Source organism: Chanos chanos, chromosome 3 (assembly GCF_902362185.1).
Source record: "Chanos chanos chromosome 3, fChaCha1.1, whole genome shotgun sequence".
Taxonomy (NCBI): Eukaryota; Metazoa; Chordata; class Actinopteri; order Gonorynchiformes; family Chanidae; genus Chanos; species Chanos chanos.
In genome coordinates this window covers 52,086,165-52,111,479 of record NC_044497.1, presented here as the reverse complement: position 1 = coordinate 52,111,479, position 25,315 = coordinate 52,086,165, and the positions used below count along the sequence as shown (strand labels likewise).

Here is a 25,315-nt window from a genome sequence, read left to right as displayed (position 1 = left end):
TGTCATTGTTTTAACATACAAACTAACTGCAGCATCTAATCTACCACCCCTCACCCCCACAACTGCTTGGGACGCCGGCGTGGGACGGGACACGGTGCGCTTGGGAGGGGGGGGGGGGCATAAGAAAAAGAAAAAAAAAAAAAAAATTAAAACCCAACACGCTGTAACGTGACGGTGCCATGAGGCCCTCACTTTTTGCAGGTTGTGCTTACAAACCCCCCTGAAACCACACTCCAGTGCTACAGGCCCCTATCTCATTTCTCATCTCACAACAACAGCTTCAGTGGTTTCCCTTTCATGCACTTCTCTTCTGTAACACCTCAGAACCCAGGATTTTTTTTTCTCTCTCTCTGTCTCTCTCTCTCTCTCTGTGTTTTGCTCTGGTTGCGGTTTGCATCCTTGTATTCCTCTGCGCTCTCCTCTCTCTCTCTCCGTTACTCTCATATCAGCCGCTGAAGGACGGCAGTGCCTAAATGCTGCCGTGTGAGAAAGTAGCAACCGATCCGCGAACGCATTTTTAGCATCTGAAGACGACGAAGGCCCTTTCTGTATACCACCTGATTAGCATAAAGCGTACTGTCTGACACTGGAAGCCATCGACCTCTTCTCAAGGGCCTAGCCTCTAATCCAGTTCCAACACATCCAGACTTATTATTTAGATGCTCCCAACTGAGTTCATGAAATTAGAGCTGGACTCTGCTGCAGAATGGATCTTCAGGAGCAGGGTTAAATAACCCCTGCATATGAATGTACATAGGAGAGTAAAAACTCAACACGGGTCATCTGTGTTGGTCCGTCATTTTTCATAGTTTCTGCTGTGTGACGCCATGGTGGCGTGATTATGTTTACATATCCATGGTTGTGCCGTTTGGTCCTTCTTTGATCAGCCTTACACCTGAAAAATCTTTGGTTGACATAAAAAAAAAAAAAATGCTGGTTACAACTGACTCATTTCAGTATTTGTACCACGCTTACCACCGATGCAACGAATGCAAGAACGGCATTCAAACGAAACGACAGGAAAAAACAAACAAACAAAAAAACTCTGCCCCGAAGCGTTTACATCACGAGATGGTAAAAGATTAGAATATTACAGCCTCAGCAGACAGAGATTAAAACGTGACCAAACCGAATCCTTCACCGTCTTCCTAATAATAACAACCTGGTGAGGTTACACAGAAAAATGTGCCAAACAAAAATAACGAGATTTGTCTGCTCTAGCCACTTTAAATGACTTGTGGGGGGAAGGGGGGAAATATCTAAGCCAAAATGAAACAGAGACAGGAAGAGGTCATATCACAGAGTAAGGCAGAGCTGCGTCATAGGGGATGGAGAATTTTGCAGTGGGTGGATTTCCCCTCATCTGTAACACGTCCTTTTCCTCTTCTCACCTATCACGTGGCACATATTAGACAAAATGCACAGAGTACACCTCTTCACCGTGAGGTGTTACTCACAAGTAATGTATTTGAACCATATGAAAAGGTCTTTCATGATAGGGTTGTATCCCTTTTTAATCAATCAGTTCTGTTCGTTTTGATTGGACGTCATGTGTTTCCCTTAAACCGCACGTCTGTGATGTCTTCCTGTTATTAGGTTTCCACGGGCAGAGCGCTTCTGAGACTGAGAGTGAGTCTGCCACCCTCGGACCGTTACCAAGGCCTGTCTGTATGGGAAAGAGCTACAAGCCGTGTTCACAAAACCCCTTGTCAAAAAGCCACAAACAGGAGGAGAGACTGAGAGAGAGGCAGGGAAGTGCAGACAGACAGACAGAGAGGGAGACAGAGACACAGAGAGAGAGAGAGAGAGAGAGAGAGAGTGTGTGAGACGAAAGGGGGGCAGAGAGAGAAATAGAGAGAGAGTGTGAGACAAATGGGGGGGGGGTGAGGAGAGGGGGGGAGAGAGAGAGAGAGAGAGAGAGAGAGAGAGAGAGAGAGAGAAAATGAGGAGAGTATGCCCTCTTGTGGGTCCAACCTCAGTGAGAGCGCAAGAATATTTAAACCATTTTATCTTCTGTTTATTATTTATGTATATACAACAGATTTTAAATGACAGTAGCTTGTTTTCTTATTTTTTTGTTCAAACTGCACGGAAACATTTTTCAACAGTAAACATGTCTTGATGAAGTGGCTAATTTTATTAGAGGGTAAAAAGAACCATCGACAGAGGCCAGAAAGTCATTTCAACCCCACTAACATGGGTATATTATGCATAGCGCCCATCTTTCTTGCCACTAATATACATAATTTATATTTCATACTTATTTCTCACAACAATATAAATGTGTATAAATGCTTCAGTATTCACCCAATGGCCATGAACTGGAGGAAGTATCTGCTGATGTTGCTATGTAATGTTTCATAGTGGCAGACAATACTTTTAGAAGAACAGACCTTCGACCCACATCACTTTTGACTTACTTTTCAAACTTAAAAATAGATTAAAAAAAAAAAAAATCGATTCCAAACGAAGAGAAGAGCATCATGTTTTATGGCATATACGCAGTAAAGAAAGGAAAGAGTTCAGAGGAGAGTTCTGTGCCACTGGTATGAAATACGAACAAGACATGTTTCAGTGATCATGTAAGGACATATGTTTTAATCTGCTCAGTGGTGGCATTGAGAGGTATGCTCCAGTGTACAGGGCAATGGAAAAGAACAGGGCGATCTGAAAAGTTCCACGGTGTCTGACGGCAGAGGGCGTTATTAAAAGCCCGGAAAACACCGCTGTATGTTTAATATCCCGTTAAAAAAAAAACCAAAAACGGGTATCTAGTCATACAAAGACGCCGTTTACAATACAAACGAAATACAAACACAAATGAAACTTGTTCAGAAATGTGTAGTGCTAAGAACTTTGCCCAGATGAATCAAAAGACATTATCAATGTCATAACAAAAAAATAACCCTAACCATCTAAATATACAAACGAGTAGGTGAATCAAACACTGAGGGGGGAAATCCGTGATAGTCCTTCTGTTTTATTGGCATTGGAAGCAGAGAAAGTCTCCCAGAGATCCACAGTCTCTATTAATATTGCAACGTTAAATTCATGCGAGAGAGTCCGAAACACCTCCCCCACAAAAAAATGGTCCCAGTTCAATGCTCCGTTCGGTGACGTCCGTCACTCGTATGAAACAACATACCACATGAAGCACATTAGCAAAGAAATATTTTTATCAGCTTGTGCTTGACAAGTGTGTATCTTTACGTTATTCTCCATTCCACACAGAGGAAGAGAGAGAGAAAAAAAAAAAAAGATCTACAGACCATGCAAACCGCCACGTGGAACCAGGGGTCGTACCAGAAGTTAGCAAAGAAATGGCTCTGTAGAGTTTCTGTAAAATATTTTAGCACAGAAAATGTTGCCTGGAGCTTTTGTGGTATAAATGTACCGTTACAAACATATTAAAAGAGACCAGTTTACAATTAAAAAAACAACAACACAACACAAAACAACAACAACAACAACAACAACAACAATCAAAGTTAAGTCTATTGAATCCCTCTGATCTCGTCAGTTACCCACAGACCTCTGAATCTTTCTTAGTTCCTTGCAGTACCATAATTGCACATACGTAATCATATCCTGCTTGCACATTAATCTCCTCCCAGCACTTACTTGTTCAACCTTTGACCCCAAAAGTCCCCTGCCAGCCAAGCTTAAGATATTTCTCACTCTGAACCACGTCTCAGTCATCCTACTCTGACCTCTTCTCCTCACTACCCTCTCTAATGACTTAACGTTTTTCTTCTGTTGTCCACTTGGGCTTTTCACGTCCGTTACTCTCATACGCTTCCTAACTAGCCTGGTTTTATTGTGATGTCTCACACAGGATATTAGGGATATGCTTTTTTTTTTTTTTTTTTTTTTAAAGGTCTTGGAGAGACAGAAGACTCTGAGAACAGAAAAGGCTTCCAGGTTTAAAAAAGAAAAAAAGAAAAGAAAAGAAGATTGTAAGGCCCATTTAGACAAGAGTGAGTCACCGAGACGGCAACGCAGAAAATCTCTCCTGCTTTACTGTCGTCAGCTGTCTGTTGTCTGAGTCTGAGTCTGAGACTGGAAGCAGTGCATCAGGCGTAAAAAATATCCCAGTCACGAGAAAGACTGAGGGGAATTCTTTCATATAAACGAATATTCAGGTGTCTGAGAAATGCCTGTTCATCATTCGTGTCAAAGGGTCTAGAGAGGATGACTAAATACAAATGATCATAAGAAAAGTGTTAAGCACAATCTAATTTACAAATACATGTTTCAATATATATTTTTTAAATTTTTAATAGATTCTTCAGTTTTGGTTCAATTGGAGGTGACTGTAAGCCAGACGCTCCACTTGGTCCAGATGAGTCAATCCTTCTGATTGGCTGAGGGATCTGCTGGCCCTAAAGGAACAAATTCTTTTGAACGCTTCTTTTGTAGTGCTATGACCCTGTGCTTCTGCTTCTTAAAAAAAAAGCCCCAGCATATTAAAACAGAGCGCACAGAAATGTAGCTGGTTCAGAGAAATAACTGTCTAAAAGCCGGATGACAGAGCAGGTAGCATTTTAGCTCAAGCCTGAGCCGAAACGATACGATCTGAAACTGAAGCGCCTGAGATGGCCTGTTAGACAGCTTTCTCTTCTCGCTGACTTCTCCTACAGCGCCATCCACTGTTTAGGAGGAGGGAACAGCTGGTTAGTGCCCAGAGTGCTTCTTCCCTCCACACCTGGTTTAGAGAGGCCCAGTGTCAGGTCTCAGACCCATATGAGAAAGTCCAGGTTGAGGGAGGCAGGGATGTGCAGGTTCTCCAGGCTCAGGGCAGAAGGGGTGTAGGGAAACAGGACAGGGAACGTGTGCTTGGTGTCTACCAGCAGCTGGTTCTTATCGGTTCGGTTTTGCAGACGACTCTAAGGAAAGCAACCACATTTGTCGGATTAAACAACTCGGAACGTAAAGCATAATAAAAACCAAGCAGTAAAATAAGCTATTGACTGACATTAAATAAAAAGAAAACACTGCATGAAAAAAAAAAAAGAAACATAAAATGAATAAAGTTCTACCTGTATGTCTCTGATGAATGACACCGTGACTCTTTCTTCAAACTCATTCAGCGGAGTGTAAAGGTTGAGGATTTTCACAATCTGCGGGAGAAAAAAACGCCAGACGGCATTAAGCACGGCCGTACATAAAGAGAAACGGGATTCGAGAGAGAAAACGGCTGTGTTCAGCTGAAATCAGAGGCGTGGTTATATACCTGCTGCACGCTGAGAGCCGTGCAGAGCGAACAGATAGCCTCGGCGTCCTGAGACGTCTTCTTCTTCACCTGCAGCAGCTGAGCGGCCTGGATGAGCGGCTGGATGGTCTCCGCCGCCCCACTCTGCTGCAGGTTCTTCCCCCTAAGCCACTCCTCCATCTGGCTGATGTTGTATCTGTTCCGCAACCAAACGCTCGTCACTTATTTGCCTCGTTTTGCTAGTCCCCCCCCCCCCCCCCCCATCTACCGTACAATACCGCTCGAGATCAAAACCGCGGTTTCCCCCGAGATGCCCCTTGATTAGTGACAGAGGGATAAATCTTCCCTTTTTTGATTTAGTCTGACGTGGTTATTAGTTATGAGTAAATGTGGCATTGACGTGGTCTTTGTACCTGAGCTGCATGCCGGTGCTCCAGGAGCAGACGTCTTTGCGCAGCAGCAGGTTGTTGAGCGTCACGGCGTTGATGTTGTAGAAGAGCTGACGGATCACCTGCTGGCCGATCTCGGGGTCCAGGCCGTGCTCTCCCATGATGCCGTAGAACTGGCCCAGCTGGCGGATCAGCCCCTCCAGAGTGTAGCCCCCCGGCCCCCCGGACTCGCAGTCCACGCTGGACGAGCGCTTCCGGTAGCCCGTGGGTTTCACTCCGGCTAGACTGGGTATGCTCTCGCTCTCCAGCATCGCCGACACTGCCAGGACCAGAACAATCACAAACTCACTACTACAGTCGCCATCTCATGAGAGAGCTAGATATCGACACATCGATACGACAAGGCGTTTTTGAAGCCGCGATAGTTGAGTGCAGTCCGCCGTTATTTCTACTGACCGATCATAGGTTGTAAGACTCCCTCGGCTATTTTGACGAGCTGCTGGTAGATCTGGATGGAGAGGTCACTCAGGACCTGCCGATACTCAGCAAGGTCAAAGTTCTTCAGGCAGTGCTCGTTCTGTTTGGTGGTGTTCTGAGTCATGAACGCCTGTGAGAAACACACAAGACAGCATGCCTTAGCAAAACAACTCTCGCTCTTTACCCAAAGGTTCGAAATAGGCCTCTGGCCGGGCTTTTTAGGTATGGACCGGACCAATGTCATTTGTAGTTTAATGACATTTAAGAAGAGAGTACGATGACTGTGAGTAAAGTTTTGTCGTCACCTCGTCCCCGCTGTATTGTTTGAGACAATGTAGGAGTCGACTTGTATTAGCCAGCCAGAAGGAGGTCATCTCAAAGTCGTTACTGTTTCTCTGCAGAGGAACGAAAAAGAGAGAGAAAAGAAAAAAAAGTGAGGTTGCACCGGTCAACCTTACATTGAGAAACACACATGAGAATCCTGAGACTTTATTACCTTGAGAACCTTCTTGATGGCGTTGATGGTGGAAGTGAGCAGCGAGTGAACTTTCTGGTCATCGTTGATGTAGTCAGCGTGGCGGATACACATGAACAGAATATAGGCAGGGAGACAGGGTACTGTGGCAGACACAGCATGGGGTTTCATATCTGCAAAAATAAATCAATAAATACACATGAGGAAAACGTTACAAAACGAGCTTTAAAGACAGACTGATCCGATTTCTTTTTCCCTTGAGTTGCACTGACAAATAAACAGGAAAACAATGGTAATACTACGGATGACTGTAATACTAAGGAAACAGACCTAGGGCTTGCAATAATGCCTGACCGTTGGTCTGTTTCACACCTGTTTTCTGCACGCACTTATACACACACACACACACACACACACACACACACACCTGTGATTAGCGTCTTGATCAGCACGGCCTCGTCCTCCTTGTTGTACTCCAGCATACCTTCAAAGTCCTTCTCCTTCCTCTGGACCGTAACCTGACGGCTTAGCTCGGGTCTGCCTCTGCTCGCCGCTACCTGAGCCACTGAACGCACAGACCAACACGTCATCAGCACGCTACGCACAGCCTGCACATCAGTGATCTGAGTGACTTAATAAAAACCGACTCTAATCCAGTCACAGACCGACTGTAGAGAAATCAAGTGCAGACATAACCCTCTTTCTGACCTTCAAGCTCCTGCACTTTCTTCATGTAGATCTTCAGCTGCTTCTTCAGTTTCCTCTCATTCTTCTCTAGTTTCTCCTTGTGCTCTTTGAGGTCCTGGAGCACAGACACACATCAACATAGTCAAGTCAAGTACGTGTGTGTGTGTCTATGTATTTTTTTTTTCCCCCCAGGCAGTCATGTGCATCGGTGCCATCTCTATGAGTACAGAAGCATGAGTGTACAGCTGTGCTGAGGTGTGTGAGACTCATGGGAAGAGAAAGCTGGACACTACAGCTCCGACGTCTCACCAGGTTCTCGTTGGTCAGCCGAGTGAGCTCCTGTTGCACGCTGAACTCCACTTTGTCCTCGGGAGACAAGGACATGGTGTAGTTAAGCGCCTCCTGTTTCTTCTCCAGGTCCACCTTCAGCAGCTCAATCTGGGTATGGAGAGCCTCCAACTCGTCCTTATACATCCTGTCCTGAGACTGCAACTGGGCCTCCAACAGCCTGATACGTACGCGCACACACATACAGACACACAGACACACGGACAGACACACGGACAGACACAGACATGGAGTGGAGAAAAGGGGTAGGTGAGCTCAGTTCAGGATTAAACTAGTACAGGAGTTAAAAATAGTTTGTACACCAACATCATATAACTGCTGTATGTTGTGTTGATCTTTCTATATTTCACATAGGATTAAGACCTAACCAAAATATTACATATACTCCCGTATGACCCATGCTACTGGTTTATATTATACGTTTATAAAACATTATATAAGGCTCTTTCTCTGGCACTTAAAGCAAAAGGAGAAAGCACAAGATGAAATTATTAATGAAGTCAATGTCTAAAAGCGGTTTCTCTGACTGTCACTGCGTCATTAACAAAAGCTACAATCGGAGTGACAACACAGTCACATTAGATTGAAGCGCTGAGGAGTGATGCACCTGAGTGCAGCAGGTGAAAAAAATCATATAAACCTAATTCTCATTTGATTAAAAAAAAAAGGATAGGAGAGATTGGTATAATATTTCCACATGCGCGGAATATAAATGAATAAACCAAGACCTTGGAGCAGAGCTTGAGAAGTGATCGACTGAGCGAAAGAGTGGAGAGAAAGGAAATGACAGGTATGAAAGTGAGGAGAGATCAGAAACACAGAAGCACAACCTGGCTACTTGCTTTAAACCCTGGAAAGCCAGTCCCAGTTCTCCATCTTCATTCAAATAACCCCAGTCCTGAGACTTACTGACACCACAGCAGAGAGAGAGAGAGAGAGAGAGAGAGAGAGAGGGAGGGAAAGGGAGTCGAAAGGGAGTCGCACAGGGGGGAAAAACAGTTGGAAACAGAAAGAGAGACACAGAAAGAAAAAGCAGGAGGGGTTAGTAAAGAATAGCAGTTTACAGTCAACGAAACGTAACAAGGCATTGACCATCCCCAGAGTGCAATCAGCAGAATTTACAGCGATGAAAAACTCTGGTCTCAGCACAGGGGAGCGTTCTGACATTCAGGGCCTCGTCCGTCTTTCCTTAAACTGCAATATCTGTAACGTTAACACATGACTCTTTGCTTATGACTTTCACTCCAACTCATATCCATATCTTATCTACAGTCATTGGATCCCCTCCTCAGCGTTTGCTAATGGTCCATTTCAGGTTATCAGTCTCCCTGTCTGATAGTGTTTGCTGGGGAAACGAGAAGTCCAAATTTACCACTTTGGCTTCTTCAGCAGAAATGACAAAAAAAAAAAAAAAATATGGAAAGATAGGAAAAAGCTTGCATTTCAAATGGCACCCATCAGTAAGACGGATTTGGGGTGTCTAGGGTGAACGGGTCAAAGGAAACACAAATGTGTTTTCTCTACCGTGATCTCTGGCTCATCTAACACCTGTCACTTAACGTCACTCCCGCTGAAGACCTCTCTTTATCGGGACTGACAAGGCCATGAATATAGATTCCCCCTGGTCGGATATCGCTATCCATTTTAGAGAGGAGCGCACAGCAAGTAGGTCACGCAACGTCATCAGTCAATCAAAAGCAGAAAAGATTCATGAAAAAAAAAAAAAATCTGTCTTTTTTCAGAGAACATAAAGAAACATCTTTTCTAAAGGTTGCATCTGTGAAATGCATAGAAAGGGCAAGGATAATGTCTTCGCTTGAGGCATGCGCTGCAACGATAATTGGACACATGTGCCCCTCGGCTGCCTGCTTTAGCTGTCAGTTAGAAGCCTCTAGCGCCAATTATCTGCAGAAGGTCGTTGTTTGGGCTTCCAACCACTGGTCCCCACAGAGTTAAGCGCAGCAAAAAAAATTTCAGACACAGTGGAGAGGAGAGGAAACTGCTGAACAAGGGCAAAAACCATAGTCAGCCTTAAGATCAAATTTGCATCGTCGCTCACCGAACGCGACCGTTATAAGTTTGTGTCCGTGGCACTTACTTCTTTGACTCACTGAGTCCATGGAAAGACCGAAGAGCTTCCTCGTTATCCACTGACTTTCTGTTGTTGCTCCAATCCTGCACGTTATTGGTGTCCTGTTAAAGGGAAACGGGATGTCTAACACGCGCTGGTAGTTGAAAACCGTCCTTTTGGCCCAAAGCCAAAAAGAGTTCACGCTGATGGCGATATTGCGTGCATGCACAGCAAAACCTTTCAGAAAGCATGAGGAAAGTACATTCACCTATTCTTAAGCACTGAACGTCTCTCTTAGATAGAGGTTTCAGTCACAGTCAAACTGGACCAATTCTCTGTACACACAATAGGTTTTTTGCTCTAATTTCAAGCACAGAAACCTCTTAGCACATTGTCATAGCAGAACTGCGCTGGACAAGACTTCAAAGTTTTCAATAATTATGTTCAGAAACACCTGTAGCTTACAACACAAACACTCACAATATGATTGGTTTCTTCACTCTGTTTGGTGGAGCGGAGGACCTGGGCCTTTAGCATAAGGACCTCCTCCTTGCGGATTTCCAGCTCCTCATTGGCTGCTTTGAACTGGCCGAGGAGCAGGTTGTAGCTCTCCTGTAGCTCGTTAGAGGCATTGCCCTCTGAGGCCCGGTCAGCCACAGTCTTCCTCAGCTCGTTCAGATCATTCTTCAGTTTCTTATTCTCAGACTCCAGCTCCTGTCTCTGTGGAGAGAGGGGGAGAGAGGGAGAGGAGACATTTTAAAACACTAATCTGAAACAGACGTGACCGTTCTATAGAGGCGCCTCGGAACAAAGTCTCCGTGGAGACAGACGTGACCATTCTATAGAAGCACTTCAGAACAAAGTCTCCGTGGAAACAGACGTGACCATTCTATAGAAGTACTTCAGAACAGAGTCTTTGTGGAAACAGAGTGCAGCAAGATAGATAAAAGTCTCTGAGGGGAAACTTTTATGAGCAAAATAAATTATCTTAAAAAAAATACGAACAGATTAGCTGACGTGTTAACTTAATCTCTTTAAAAAGTGTGTGTGTGTGTGTGTGTGTGAGAGAGAGAGAGAGAGAGAGAGAGAGTGAAAAGGACAGAGTGAGAAAGAGTGTGAAGGTAAGGGACAGGCAAAGAGGAAACGACCGACCAAGGTTTCTAATTAATGTTTTTTTTATTTTAGACAGCTGAATCTAAAAGCCATGGCTGTTAATCTCGAGGCGTACATTAAAACCCACATACTGTAGCTCTGACATAGTCAAATGACCTAAACAAAACTATCGGCCGCTGGCATGTGCAAAAATGATCTTACAGCAGATTATGTCAAATCAAGAACGCAATAACGTCATTTAGGCAAGGGTTAAGTGTATCTGACCTTGTACTTTGTCCTTACAATCAAATCTTACCATTTAAAGCAACTGACCTATACTCCTCGAATGCATATCAACACTGGCAAAGGGTGAATGAGTGACCACGTGGAGTGTTCAGAGAATTCAGATTTAAACTACAACCAAGCACTGAGCAGGTATCTTATTCACTAACAAACGCTCTTTTCTAAAACTTACAAACCTGCACTACAAGCTAAAGCTCAAATCCACGAACCCTGACTTAGACAAGACGAGTACACCATCGTTTCAGTTCTCACTCCCCTGATTTCCATACCTGAAAACTATCCACACCTGAGAGGTACTCAGACACTTGCTTTCCAACATTCATACCCCTCAGGGCTCCTCTGACCACTACTGTCCTATGACATCACGGCAAACTACTTTACATGACAATCACATGCTGTAATAAAGACGTGTAGAAATTCATTTAGTGTTAAAACACAAAAACGCTTCGAAAGAAAACAAGAGTATCGGACTAAAGGGAAATTTGTCGTGCATGCGAAGTTGTCGTTGTCATTATGCAGCTGTCACGTCTTCCCCCCCTCACGCGCGTTCGGCGGTGCACTCACCAACAGTTTGACGGGCAGGGCAGCTAGCAACGCCAGAGCCCCCAAAGTACAGAAGAAGTCAATGAGCACCAGCAGAGACATGCTACTCCACAGAGAACGCTGTGTACCAAAGAGAGCGAAACAGATGGATGTGTGTGAATGAGAGCAGTACCTTGAGACTGTGGTAGGCTGAGTCTGCATTAGAATCCTCCTCTGACGTAGACTCCTTGGACTCAACACCCTAACGGGACAAAGGGAAGAACAGTAACCATTGACTTGTTCTACTTGATAAGGAAACAGCATGAGGACAGCTATGTATGACGCCAGTTGTGTCGCAACATGTATTGATAATCAGAGCCAAGGAGGACACAGATACATGGGTTAGAGGTCATGAGTGTCATGATCCATCGCCTGTGTTGATTTGAATCTTTTCTATGGACTGTGGTTGACGGTTTTAAAAAAACAAAACAAAAAAAAACCTCGTCTGACTTCACCTTTAATTTACAAGGAAAAATTAATATCATGCGCCTAATAACTAAATTAACTAACCAAAATCGCCTAACTAACATTCATTTCTAACGAGGTTACTGAAAATAAAAACCGTCATTTCATTTTCATTCGTTGGTCTCTCCATACTCAAGTCCTTCGCAACACTATGAGCGAGACGGTGATTGATAAAATAAGTTGCAGTGACAAAAATCCACTCATTGGGGTTCAGTCTGGAAACACAGGGTGGGTGATGACACGTGGGCGATGGCAGAACACAGGTAAAGCGAGAGAGAGAGAGAGAGAGCGAGAGACACTGACTTTACGCTTGGCCAGATCCTCCATCTTCTCCATGTTACTCTGGAGCCTCCTCCTCTCCTGCTCCAGCTCCCGCACCCGTTTCTGCAGCTTCATAAACACGCTGATGTCCATGGCCGCCTTCTCTAAGCCCATGTCCTGAGGGGAGGGAGACACGATCAGGAGACGCCAGAGGCACACACACGAGCAGTTCAAACACGCCATCCATAAACCAGACGCCGCCAATAAAACCGATCCTAAGCAACTACGGGGGACAGTCTCCTGGCTTGGCTTTAAAGAAAGGGGTTTATGAGAGAGGGTGCTTAAGGTCTGAGGAGGCGGAGTTTGTGAGGTTTAGATCTGAAGTTTACTCAGACAGGTCAGGTGTACTGATGACAGCTGCCCTCACCTCAACTTGCTGGATGGCGTCCTCAGTATCTCCCACCTCAGACATGGTGATTGATGTGTAGTTGGAGTCAGAACCCAGACTGCTCTGATTGGACGGGTTTCGCCGATGGCCGGGCTGAAACTAGAGGGTCAAAGACATCGGGGCGCGTAAGCCGATGGAAAATGACAAGAGGGGCTCGGGTCTTTTGTTAGTTGTCTCTCGCCGTATCTATAGGGTTCGCTTACCTTAGCCAGGGAGACTTCTTCCTGTAGGTTGTCATATCTCTGTTCCAGCCTGGAGAACTCTTTCAGCAGGTTCTGATAGCGAAGTCTCTCCTCATCCAGCTCAGTCTGCAGACGGATCTCTTTCTGTGATGAGCTGCTCTCCTGGCCTGAAAAACACACACACATATGCATATACTGTTTACACACACACATATATATATGAACACATGTAAAGCAGATTGCCATCTAAATCATCATTTTCACTCTTAGCACTGAAGCAGTCAACTCATTTGAAATGCCTGTGAGATTACGTATATCGAAAATTCTATATCTGATAAAACATGTTGAGAAACATGGAGTTAGATACTAATTTTTAATCCAACATAAAATATGAAAAGCAAAACAATCATGCTGGATTCCTGCCGCAGCCACGTTACAATTCATCTACTTTAAAGGTAAGAACTTGAGCAGAGAAAATGGTGGAATCCATTATACTTTTGGGGTGTTTTCTCTCATATCTATATCCATTTGCCAATCTGTGGAAATTCACAAAATGACCAAAATGCAACCCCCCTTGTTAACCTGCCATTTCCCTATATACTCTATAGAGCAGTGTCAGTGACCATTGGGCCATCTCCCCTGCTAAAATATAACTAATCACCTATTGTCTAAGTCACCCACATAATTTCCAGCCCTGTGGGCCACTGTGAATTTACATAGGCCTCCTTAAGACACATACCGTAACATAGGACGGAGCTTGTGTCTGGCTGTACAGTAAATCTTTAAAGATAACAGTCAGCCTTATCATTTGAACGTAATTACCATATGTTCTGATAAGAGTGATGATAAGTAAAACATATGTAAGTTTTCTGTTCCCCGCCGACATTATCAGGCTATCATCGTGTGGGAAATGAAACAAGAATTCAGAAACAGAACGGTGCTGCGATAATGTTTCTCTGAAAATCTTTATCAGGTACATTTCTAAGTAACATCTGCAAATGTAAAACTACTGCTCCTCTGACAACACTGAAACATACTGTTTATTGGTTTGGAAAAAAAAACCAGAATAAAACAAAACAAAACAAAAAAAAAACAGACATATGTACTAAATATATGATGAGTGAGAATGCACATTTACATGCTTATTGGTTATCCTCCATTTCAGGGACTCTTGACACATACATTAGTGAAGAGGCAGACTGTGAGTTAAAGGTGTTCTGTTGACACCTAAGAGAAAACCACCACCGTAGAGCTTTCCACTCCTCTGTGAAAAACCCCCCTGACGGCTTTCTGCACTGCATTTTTTTTTTTTTGAAACGTCATCGACAAGGTCAGATCTTATCTCTGTGAAACAAAATCTCTCTCTTCAAACATAGACCAGAGAAGGAGGATCAAACAGAGATGGCAAATTCTAAGATAATGAAGTCCACACAAAGAGTTTTCGCTCTCTGTTAGCAAGCTTGACAACAACAATAATGTCAGTGATACAAAACTAAAATGAATGCACTCAGAAAGATTCTATAATGCAAAGAAAGCTTTAACATTACAATACAAATAACCTACTACTGTAAAAATCTGGACATGAACACACACCTGGTATGGAACGTCGTTAAAAATAAACGAAACGTGTGTTAGACTTACTATATATCTGAAGTGCGGTCAGAGCTAACTTCGGGTTTTAGACGTTTATCTTGCGTTTAACCCAGGCTCAAACCGTAGTCAACCTCAGAGACTCACAGGTGAAGCTGTGGTCTCATGTTCCACCCCTGACATCTAATTCACTCTCTCCCTCTGCTGCCCTGCTTCAACACAGAGCCCCTTCTTGTGTGAGAAACAAAACCGTTCCCAGCCTTCTGGGTAGCCCACTTTTACTTCAGTTGACAGGACACAGTATTCCTTAGCTCAGATTGTCGGTGTGGGTGTGTTTGAGTGTGTGTGTGTGTGTGACAGTTCTCCTTTCCCTCGGATGAATAGCTCACCTTCCCCGCTCTTTGACTGTTGCAGGATTTTGCGGTTCATCTCCTCTTTCTCTTCTTTCAGTAAAGAGTTCTCTTTCTCCAGCTCCTCCACCCTCTGGTGAACAGGTAAACAGAGCACACATCAGCACCACAGCTTATTCCAGCCCAAAGTCAGCTGACTCTAATGTGGTTTATTTACTCCTGCATGACTGGATATTCTAACACATCTGAAATTCACAATTTCACCTCAAAAACGAGGGGGAAAAAAGCGGGACAAAATGACCTGGTGACTCATTTGAGCGCACGCACACACACACACACACACACACACACACACACACACACACACACACACACACACACACGCACGCGCACACACACACACACACACACACACACACGCACGCGCGCGCACACACACACACACACACACACACACACACACACACACACACACACACACACACACAGAGGAATCAGACAGCTGTGACTTTACACACCGGTGTCTTACATCTTCAGGAAAAAGCACTAACTTAATGTAAATAGGGGTCACTTAACACATAACACAACAAAGAGAGTCACAGCCTTCAAGGGCGACAGAGAGGGACCGTCAAAGTGTGACTGTCAAAGGTGACAGAAAGTATTCAGGTCAGCTGTAAGTTCATGCGGATGTTTTAGTTGTCTGTTTAACCAGTTTTCTCCAATGTAACACAGGACATTCTGAAAGATCAATACATGTCCTTGTTTGATTGAAAAACAGAGACTCTGTTATGTTACTTTTAGTGTTTGATCTTCAGAGACTTTCTCACTGAATTGGTTAAATGGAGATGGATGACTAGCATTAGTTTTATAACGTACGACCTCTGACAAGTCACATCTAATGTACTGCCCCGTTCTACAGTCAGGCATTTCCGATCATCTCAACCCAAACTGCCTCAAATTCCTCCTATGCTTATTCTCCCCCACTTTCATAACTGCAGTGAAAAAAAAAATGACAATCATTTGACCCCTGAATTGTGTCTCCTCACCTGTTCTAATGTGAGCTTCTCACTGCTGTACTCCTCCTCCAGTGTCTTCCTGTGAGCGTGGGCCTCCTGCAGCTCCGCCCTCAGCCTTTCCAGCTCCTCCTGGAGGGAGGTAAGCTGACTCCCGTCGCTTTGGCGACTACGGAGCGTCTCCAGCTCTTTCTGCAGTTTGGTGACCTCCGAGCCCAGAGTAACGTTGGCAACAGAAAGTTGTTCATTCTGAGTCTTATACTCTTTGGACTATATTTAAAAAAAAAAAGAGAGAGAGAGAGACGTAGTTTTATTCTAACACCACTTAAACCCCTTTCACACATTCAAACAACTTTATCTGGAAATGTTCCTGCGATTTTCCGGAACGGGGCAATGTGTGAACGTGATTCGGAGGAAAGTTGATATGGCTATTTTCCAGAACAGCAGACCAAATATTGTATTTAACAACAAGAGTTGTTTACAAAATCTGTTGTAAACTGATGTACACAACTTGACACTTGATAGAATTGGTTTGACCGCCATCTTGTTCAAAACAAAGTGTTTTTCCCTATGTAAAATTAGATTTCACATCCTTCCTGTCTGGGATTTTCATGTCACGTGTGAACACACATTTGTCCCAGAGTTCCTGGAATGGAGTGCAAGTGAGAAAGGGAGTATCTTCAAGCCTTGTCGGAAAAATGCATCTAGCAATCTTTTATGTGTCAAAGGGGCCTTATAGACAATTTGCTATTTAGAATCGCGTTATAATACTAATAATTCATTATAAAGACTAATATCTCATTATATTTCATCAGTCATGAAAACCAAAGAGGTGTGCCAAGTCTTAATGTATTTAGGCTCATACCATATAATTAGATACGAGCGTCGATTAGTACGTATTAGATTAGTTCGTCGTCAATGGCACCTAGTCTTACGGCTTTAGTGACGAAAAACGTGGTACGTCAGGGAAGTTTCAGAACCATACACACCTGGTCGTCCATCTTCCTCTGGAGCTGCACTATCTTGTTTTCCATGCCAACGTTGAGCTTCTTAAAGTGCTCGGCCGACCGGGCTTCAATCTTCAGCTGTTTCAGCTGTCGCTTGGCCAGCACACGGCGATAGGCACACTGGATCACGATGGCTGCGTCACGGGCCCGTCTGAACTTCCTCCTGGCCAGCCAGCTACGGACTGTTCTTTGGATGATAATGGCTTTGACATGGAGCAGGAACTGAGCAGAAAGCAGAGAAACAGAGATCAGATCATTTTAGGGGCCGTGTTCACGAGACTGACGTCTGTAATGAAAAATTCCACGGATCATACGCGGTTCTTCTTTCCGTCCGGACTTCAGACATGGGGCAAACATGTGATTGGTTTATTTGGATAATTGGCCATATTTCAGTGTTCTTGAGTGAACTGCATCCCTGGGACCTCATTCTATCAGTCGTTTATCTCAGTTTACTGCAGGAAGGAAATTAGAATAAGAGGCCTGTCAGGCATTCATGTGATGTCTGCGTGGTATTACTGTAATACATTCAGTCCTGTTAGAGATTTACTAACTTTAGTAGGAAAAGACAACAATGTTGACCTAGGCCTGGATCACAGTGGGATCACCATTATTAGTATCTAACTCCTTAACTGGACTACACTGATTGTATGACTGACAGACTTTGGGTTGAGACAGAGTGAGTGAGAGGAGATATTTGCGAGTGAATGTGGGTAGGGGATCAACGTGCGCTGCAGTACCTCTTGGTACAGCCTGCGTATGAACATGCCGCGGGTAAAGGCCTGGATGGTAATCGTAGCCTGACGGATTCTGAGATATTCTCGTCGTACTCTGACCATGCGGTACTGCTTCTGACAAATGAGAGCGGCACGCGTCAGACGCAGGTGTTCGAAATACCTGGGAGATAAAGAGGGAGGGAAAGATGGAGAGAGAGCGAGAGAGAGAATGAGGCAGGGAAACAGAGTCCTTGAGTAAGTAGCTACATGTTACAACAAAGCAGAACAAAGTTGCTAAATTGCTGTAAAGCTGGTGAGCCCGTGTAAGTACACGATATCACGTCTTACCTGCGGGCCAGGAAGCCGCGGCCGTATCTCTGCAGCACGAGGGCAGACTTGCGGATCTTCTGGTATCGGATCCTTTGCAGCCATCCTCGTACCGTCTTCTGGATCTTAATGCAGGCAAATCTGAACTTGTCCGCTCGGAGCTTCTCCAAATAAGCCACTTGGCCGGCCCTGAAGAAGATTTTGGTCTTGCCAAACTGGAACTTATCTGGATCCTAGCAGAGAGGTAGAGGAGTCACACCCTGATGCTAAGTGAACTAATTAATCATAAGAGTCCGCTGTCACTCTGTTCTCTTAAGCTTCATATTCATAGCTATCTATTAAATCTCTGGCACGCAACATTAATCAATTCAGTGCCCAAACTCCATTCATTTAATGAACACTCATCTCAATTTGTGCATAATATCCCCTTAGTCCAGTGTGTTTTTCCACCATTAGCCTACCCTGAGAAGACTAATGGAACAATTACTGAGCATCTCATTAGCATCTTACGCTTGCCGGCGCGCGTGAAGCGCTACCGCGGGGAAGAGCCAGGGCAAAGAGATGCTGAGTCAAGTGAGCTGGGAGACATTAAGAGAACTAGAGGAGGAGTTCATCTCAGTTCACAATGTAGAGACTTATTGGGTCGACAAAGACAGAGAGGGTGCTGCTTTGCTTTGGCTTCGGGGCTCTGCGCAGCTCTTTCTATTAATGAACTTTCCAACTCATCTCGTGGATGTTGATGAATTGACATGCTTGATATCTTGACGACAAGCGCAGAGCAAAGAAGGAATATTAATAATGAGATTTAAAAGTGACAGAGGCGTGGCACAGAACTAAGGAGTAAAGGATCTTGCAATTTTTTGAAATGAAAAAGAAAGTCGTTTTACAGAGATTTACAAACTCATCCCTGAACCCTACTGCTGGTGATGCTGGAACCATGTTATCTTAGGTATTGGTTTACTCGACATACAGTAAATCACGGGGTACAGGACTCACCTTAATTAAAGTTTCCAGAAGGTTCTTACACACAAGCTTCTTGTCGCCGACGGTCATATCTTTCTTTGTCATAAGAACCCGGTATCGGTTGAAGAAATCCAGGTATGTCCACCTGTAATCATTCAGCGTCAGATGTAAGGCTACTTCATAATGAAGCTATGATTTTTTTTTTCAAAATATTACAGCATTCATTTTTCTGTTACACTAACTGCAACAAGCATGTGCTAATGAACAGTTATATTCTCGCTAACTGATTCATCCCCAAATGCTTTTAAAGGGCCCCCGACAGAGTTTTTTTTTAGTTTCCAAAATCTAAACGAACTGATGATTCACTAAATGACCTATTTGACCCCTCAATAAATAAACAAACCGTTTTGTTTATTTTACTGAAGCAAAATTCGCGTTCTGTGTGGAGCTGAGACAAATGCATTTTGAATGGTTTAAAGCAGGGCAGAGGGATTGTTCATTGTATCACTGGTAACTGACTCTCTACACTTCTCACAGACTCTCACAGAGACTGGAGCTCCAGGCAGAGAGAGTACTTTAGATTAAAGTAAAGTCAGAACTCCTTGTGCTTTGGGCTCTGTCTTGCCTTTAATAGAACTTTTATTTGGACATTCAATTTAACAATGTGCAGGAGAGCGCACGAGAGATGGAATTCAATATCCCCCTTCTTTTTTTTTTACTGTTGGCCAGGAGGCATCATAAAAAAAGGGATAAAAACATTTGAGAGGACGTCCATGTTATTCAAAGAGACAAGACACAATTTCAATATTTCATACTTCATCAAAGAGCAAAGTCTAGGATTCTCCTATCCTGCAGAGAAGCCTCACTAGACTGACTATCACAGTAAATGGCAGTGGAATGCTCTTTATAGCACTCACTAAATGCTAGCAGGCTCTTGTAACTGCATTTTAATCATGTTAGATCGCTACTTATTAACACAACCCATCATCTTGTGCTAATGGGACGAGGAATTGAGATACTATCATACGAGAATGGAGCAGGACGTGTTGTCATGTCTAATAATCTGACAAGAGGCTCCCAGCAGAAAATCAAGACTGCCTGCTCTTATTTTCAAGCAAAATTTTGTTTTAAGTACAGTCCATTAAAGTACATTAAAGAACTAATACTGAACTCCTGATGGTAGTACTGTAGATAAAACCTGCTCTGGGCAATGCATGGTACTCTGCGTAAGTGCAACCAAGTGCCAATGTATAATAATAATAATAATAATACAAATAATAAAAAGATGAAAATTATGACAGGAAACCATGCATTAAGTCTTATCAATTCATCTGATATCGCTAGTCTTAAAGGTGCAGCTGTTGAGGGGTTTTGACAGAGTAACAAAACGTATGGAAAAAGAAAAAGGCAGCTGATCCAATGAAAATGAAGGTATAGGTAACTGCGTTAAAAATACCTGGACGGATATCCGGCAGCGCTGATACGGATGGTCTCCAACACTCCGCATGCTCTCAACTGCTGTACGGCTCTTCTGGAATCAAATCTGTAAAAACACGGAAGGGAAAAAAAGAAAAAAAAAAGAAAAAAAGGGAGGCATGAAGCAAATATGAATGATAACACGACTTCAAACAACAAACATTTTTCTTCCAGGAACATTTTTTTTTTTCCTAGTTCAAAAATAACGTATGTCTGAAAGCCTGAAGCGAGGCAGCGACATTTGCCCTCACCGGATCTTCTTCCTGAGCATACTACACGTTTTCCTGGAGAGAGGCATGGTGAGGCTGGAGCCCAGCTCAAAGCTGGACTGACTATGGGCTCTATCTGAACTGCCTGTTTGCCATCAGCCCTAGCATCATGTGACAGTGGATCATCTCCTAATTTACGCTCCATAAAGAGGCCCTTGTGTTCAGGAATGTGTGGAGGAGACACAAGCAAAATAAAGCAGAGGCCATGCTTTCCTCATAAAGGTGCATTTCACACTTGGGGCTAAAGCTACACGTTCAAGCTCTCTCTCTCTGTTAGAAACAGAGGTTTTTAAAACAGATGATGATGATGATGAGGAGGAGGAGGAGGAGGAGGGCGGGGGAGGAGGAGGAGGAGGAGGAGGAGGAGGAGAACAAAACTCGTCTGCATAATTAAGTGCACATCAAATGGATCTTCGACTGTGGCCTCTGGAGAGTAGCGGTGAGAGGGGATGTGTTTAAGGCTAACAACACTGTTGTTATGGGGTAAACAAATGAGATATCCAACAATAATTAAGGAGTTTCAGAGTAATCTGAAACTGTAATTTGACCTGTGATTAAAAGGGCCATGGTGTTTAAGCCATTAAGATGCAGTAGCTTTCTGTGGCGGATAGACCTGGTTTTGGACTTCTCAGCCAGTGCATATATAAACACATCTAATTGTGCTCTCTTGACTTTATATCTTATTAGGGCATTTTAAGTCATTACATATTATGGAATTACTCTATTGCCTCTGATGTGCTGATGTAACACACTGTGAGAGAGCACATTAGCTATGGTTGATATCAAGTGTATTAAAAGAACTGGTGACACTGAAACAAAGGCCCCTCTGTTTTAACCCATGCTGTGACATGAAAATATACTGCATCACTAATCTGAGCCTAAACGGACTTTATTTTTCCATTACATAACTTAGGATCACATTTGACTTGGCTGATTTCTCACGTTAAATACTGGGATGTGGGTAGTTTACACACCGATTAATTCAGAGGCAAATACACAGAGAACACAAACACACACACACACACACAGACAAAAACACGCACAAGCACACGCGCACGCACACGCACACGCACATGCACACGCACACAGTCTCTTTACTCACGCGAAGGCTTCCTTTTCATCGTTGGGTTTGATGCAGCGCACATAGTGTGGGGTGGTAGCATTAAGAGTCTCCATAAGGAGTTGTAGTGAGTTCCGAAACTAAACAAGACAAGAGCACACGAGAACCGGACGACAGTCATAACCTAATATCGTATTATGAAGATGCGTGGCTGAGAGACCACTTTTTAAACTTGTTGACATAAGTAATTATGCATTCATAAGCTTCGAGTTGAGGATGGATAACGGATTTCTCAGATGCTGCTCACCTGATGGCCGACAGTTTTTCTGTGCTCCTTGTTGGGGGCTTTGATGGCGGGTTTGGCCGGCCTGATGCTGATCTTACCTCTCCCAGCGGAGGACGAGGCGGCCGCATCTTTCCCCTCCTGGAAGAGATCTGCAACCAGCTGGAACTGAACATCAAGAGAGATATTAGATTCAAAGCATTACTGCATCCAAACCATAAATATGAAGACGAGAAAAAAAAAAAAAAAAAACACGTGAAGAAAATGAGAAAACATTCGCACAGAGAGCTTCAAGAGAACATTCTAAAACACTTAAAGAAAAAAAAAAAAGCGTTAAAAAAAAAAAAACGTTTTTGTTTGTTTGTTTTTTTTAAATCAGATTCATCTCTGGGATCCCCACTGGAGAGGGCCACAGAGGATTGTGGTGATACACACATCCTGTCTCTCTGAGTAGATAGAGACAGCCGGGCCTGGGATTTTGGGGAAGACACACTGATAACCTCCATTATGTCTCTGTCACTGATATGTCTGATAGGATGGGACTGATACGCAGCAGCGTTGACACTCCATTCATCCATACCAATCATTGGTCTTGTATCTCTGTCAGATCAGCTAATACAAAAGAATGGAGGGAAGGGTTTGTAGTGAGAGCAATAAAACCATGTCCTGAGTGAAGACATGAAAACACCAAACATCCACAGCAACATCACACAGTCGACTCTGGAGAACTCAGTATGACTCGCACTAACTAAGTATGAGTTAAAATCATTTTTACGTTCTATGTTGGTCTGTAATTGCATTGGCTGTACTCCAAACAAACATCATTAATGAACTCCAATATCCTGCAGTTTCCATAACTGATATTCCTCTAAAGAGAAAACAGAATGAATCATATTCCCTTTCGGCAAGTTTTAAAAGTGAAGCTTATCTCAGTGGCCCTAAGAGGACAAACTACCCTTTAACTGCAGTGGTTTACAGACCCTTTCAGTCTCTGTAATCTAACAGCAGTCAGAGCTGTAATGTCTACAGCAGGAGCAGAATGCACGGCTGTGTGTCAAAGTTAAATCTATGAGACCGACAAAAGCAGTTGAAGAAGCCATTTTAAAGAGAGCTCACTATCAGCGTGAAAACACAGGTTCGCTTTAGGGGTTTGTAAAATCGATTGATGAATTCAAAGCTAACGAACTGAAGACACTGCTAACGAGTGTTGCCCTCTCTGTGCTAAAAACGCTGTTTTCCTTTTCTTCAGCAGCAACCTACACTAACCCTCTGTTTGTCTGCTGCCTGAGTGAGCACAAATCAAATTGTCTCAGATGCCCAAGAATGTAGTTGTTATAGAAACGAGCAGGAAAACAATCCCAGGGCAGGTATTGACACAGAAAGAGGAAATCGCTGTAGTTCTTGCATAGTGACGCAAACGTTTCATTATCAGTCTGTCATTCTCACTCTTATACTGGTTCATATCTCCAAGGTGTAGAAAAGGGGTCAGGCCTTGTTTTGTTTTGTTTTTTTTCTTCTACACGGCCCATATTAAATCACTTTATCACTTTACTAGTCAAGAGGTTTCCAGGGAAGAGAACATGAGCATTAAGTGAGTTTCAAGTCACGCCGTTTCAGATTAGGCAGAGACGGGGAAAAAGACCAGATTCAGTACAGTGACTACAGACAGTGACTACGCTGTCTCCTTGTCTTCTCTGTGTCTATAGTGGGAAATAGCTATTGACAACAACAACAACAACAACAACAACAAAAAACACTGATTCAGTGTTCAGTGATTCATCTGAGTGCTAACTAGTCATTTCCTACAAAAAAAAGGAGTCATGACTTATGACTGAACAATTCATAAAAAAAAAAAATAGAACAAAAACTGTTCATGCAAAACAAGCATCTTTCATCTTCATCTTCATTTTGATGCTTGAATTTGTTCTTACCTTGCTTGCCTTCAGGATGTTAATCTGCTCCTCATAGACTGTGTCTCTGTTCTTCTCCAAGAAGCCATCACATTGGTATTCCACCTGTAATAGCGCACAGCACAGCACCGCGGTGAAACACCACACTGAAAGCATGGTTTCAGTGCATGGTCTGGTTTGAAAGGGGACCAGACATGTAATTTGTAGGGGTGTAATGGCAAATGTAGCCCCACTGAACCGTCTGGTGGGGCACCTGTGGTTTGTGGAGAGATTAATTTTTCACTGGGCAATAGCTACCCCAATGTACTGGACAAAGAATTGGTTGAGCTACAGTTTTCACATGGACAGTCACACGTGATGAAATGCGGATTGCAATACCGCTCCAATCCTTAACCAGCTAAACTAACACACACGCTGCCACGTTATTTAAAAAACCTTGTGCTTAAGAATAGTTTAACAGTGTATTCAAGTGCACTTTGTCTGAAAAAAAGCAAATTAAGATGCCTTTTTTTTTTATTGAATCATGACCCCAAAACTGAATTAAGTACCAAACCCTAAGTTTTGTGTAGAATCACACCCCTAGTAACTTGCACTCTTCTTTGTTTACCAGCGACCAATAGCGTTGCACAGCGCAACAGAACACACTAGCCTCTTTCTTTTCTTCCAGGTTTCATATCTCTGGCCTTGGGGGAATGCAGTGAGAGAGAAAGCAAGGACATGTCCCTATTCCTGAAAAGATTTGAAGTGAAACAGAAAGACGTGAGAAAGCCCCTAAGAGCTTGCTCTAAAAAAATTCACTGATGGAGGAAAAGCAGGGCTTTTTTTTTTTTTTTTTTTTTTTACACACATCAGTCAAACTTAACATGATCATTTTTTTATTTTTCATGGGCACCACTAACTGAAACCTTGCATAATTTTGCTGCAATGACTGTCTGTGTCTACTTCATCCACTGCCTCTGCATTCGACAGGGCGCTGGGTGATTAAACTCAAGCACTTTAAGTGTTCGCTTTTAAAGCAATTATAGCTTGTGACAGCCTTTGTGAAAACAAGAATATATTCACCTCGGCATTCCTGTAAAGCTTACAGTCTCATAAAGCCCTCTGTTAGAGCCTAGTTTTGTTTAGGTAGGAAAACAAAAAAACATTAGAATTCTGACACCCAGCCCTAATCTTAAAATTGTTACCTGTCTCTCTCGTGCTAATGATTAACCGCTAACTGGTGTTCTTCTAGATCAGGGGTGGGCAAATCCAGTCCTGGAGGGCCGGTGTCCTGCCGGTTTTTGTTTTCACCTCTTAGCTACCTGTTGATTTTCACTTTGAAAACAGGTGTGCATGCTCTTCAGCCAATCAGAGACTGTATTT

General features: G+C 43.4%; 1 protein-coding gene across 1 annotated transcript in view; it reads right to left on the bottom strand.

The window, feature by feature from the left end:
• Window positions 1–4,316: 4,316 nt before the first annotated feature.
• myo5b (myosin VB) overlaps window positions 4,317–25,315 on the bottom strand; it is a 42,550-nt gene continuing 21,551 nt past the window's right edge. The window contains exons 15-41 of the mRNA XM_030768044.1: window positions 23,975–24,058; window positions 22,068–22,211; window positions 21,803–21,900; window positions 20,412–20,498; window positions 18,989–19,100; window positions 18,014–18,225; window positions 17,690–17,846; window positions 16,935–17,174; window positions 15,979–16,215; window positions 14,972–15,065; window positions 13,014–13,159; window positions 12,790–12,909; window positions 12,405–12,539; window positions 11,770–11,838; window positions 10,140–10,379; window positions 9,687–9,781; window positions 8,419–8,496; window positions 7,550–7,748; window positions 7,262–7,355; window positions 6,981–7,118; window positions 6,575–6,726; window positions 6,384–6,473; window positions 6,058–6,208; window positions 5,626–5,920; window positions 5,234–5,408; window positions 5,040–5,120; window positions 4,317–4,886 (exon numbers count right to left, since the gene is read on the bottom strand). Coding sequence (XP_030623904.1) covers window positions 4,734–4,886; window positions 5,040–5,120; window positions 5,234–5,408; window positions 5,626–5,920; window positions 6,058–6,208; window positions 6,384–6,473; window positions 6,575–6,726; window positions 6,981–7,118; window positions 7,262–7,355; window positions 7,550–7,748; window positions 8,419–8,496; window positions 9,687–9,781; window positions 10,140–10,379; window positions 11,770–11,838; window positions 12,405–12,539; window positions 12,790–12,909; window positions 13,014–13,159; window positions 14,972–15,065; window positions 15,979–16,215; window positions 16,935–17,174; window positions 17,690–17,846; window positions 18,014–18,225; window positions 18,989–19,100; window positions 20,412–20,498; window positions 21,803–21,900; window positions 22,068–22,211; window positions 23,975–24,058 — 3,876 coding nt within the window. The 3' untranslated portion in view covers window positions 4,317–4,733. The remainder of the gene's footprint in view (window positions 4,887–5,039; window positions 5,121–5,233; window positions 5,409–5,625; window positions 5,921–6,057; window positions 6,209–6,383; window positions 6,474–6,574; window positions 6,727–6,980; window positions 7,119–7,261; window positions 7,356–7,549; window positions 7,749–8,418; window positions 8,497–9,686; window positions 9,782–10,139; window positions 10,380–11,769; window positions 11,839–12,404; window positions 12,540–12,789; window positions 12,910–13,013; window positions 13,160–14,971; window positions 15,066–15,978; window positions 16,216–16,934; window positions 17,175–17,689; window positions 17,847–18,013; window positions 18,226–18,988; window positions 19,101–20,411; window positions 20,499–21,802; window positions 21,901–22,067; window positions 22,212–23,974; window positions 24,059–25,315) is intronic.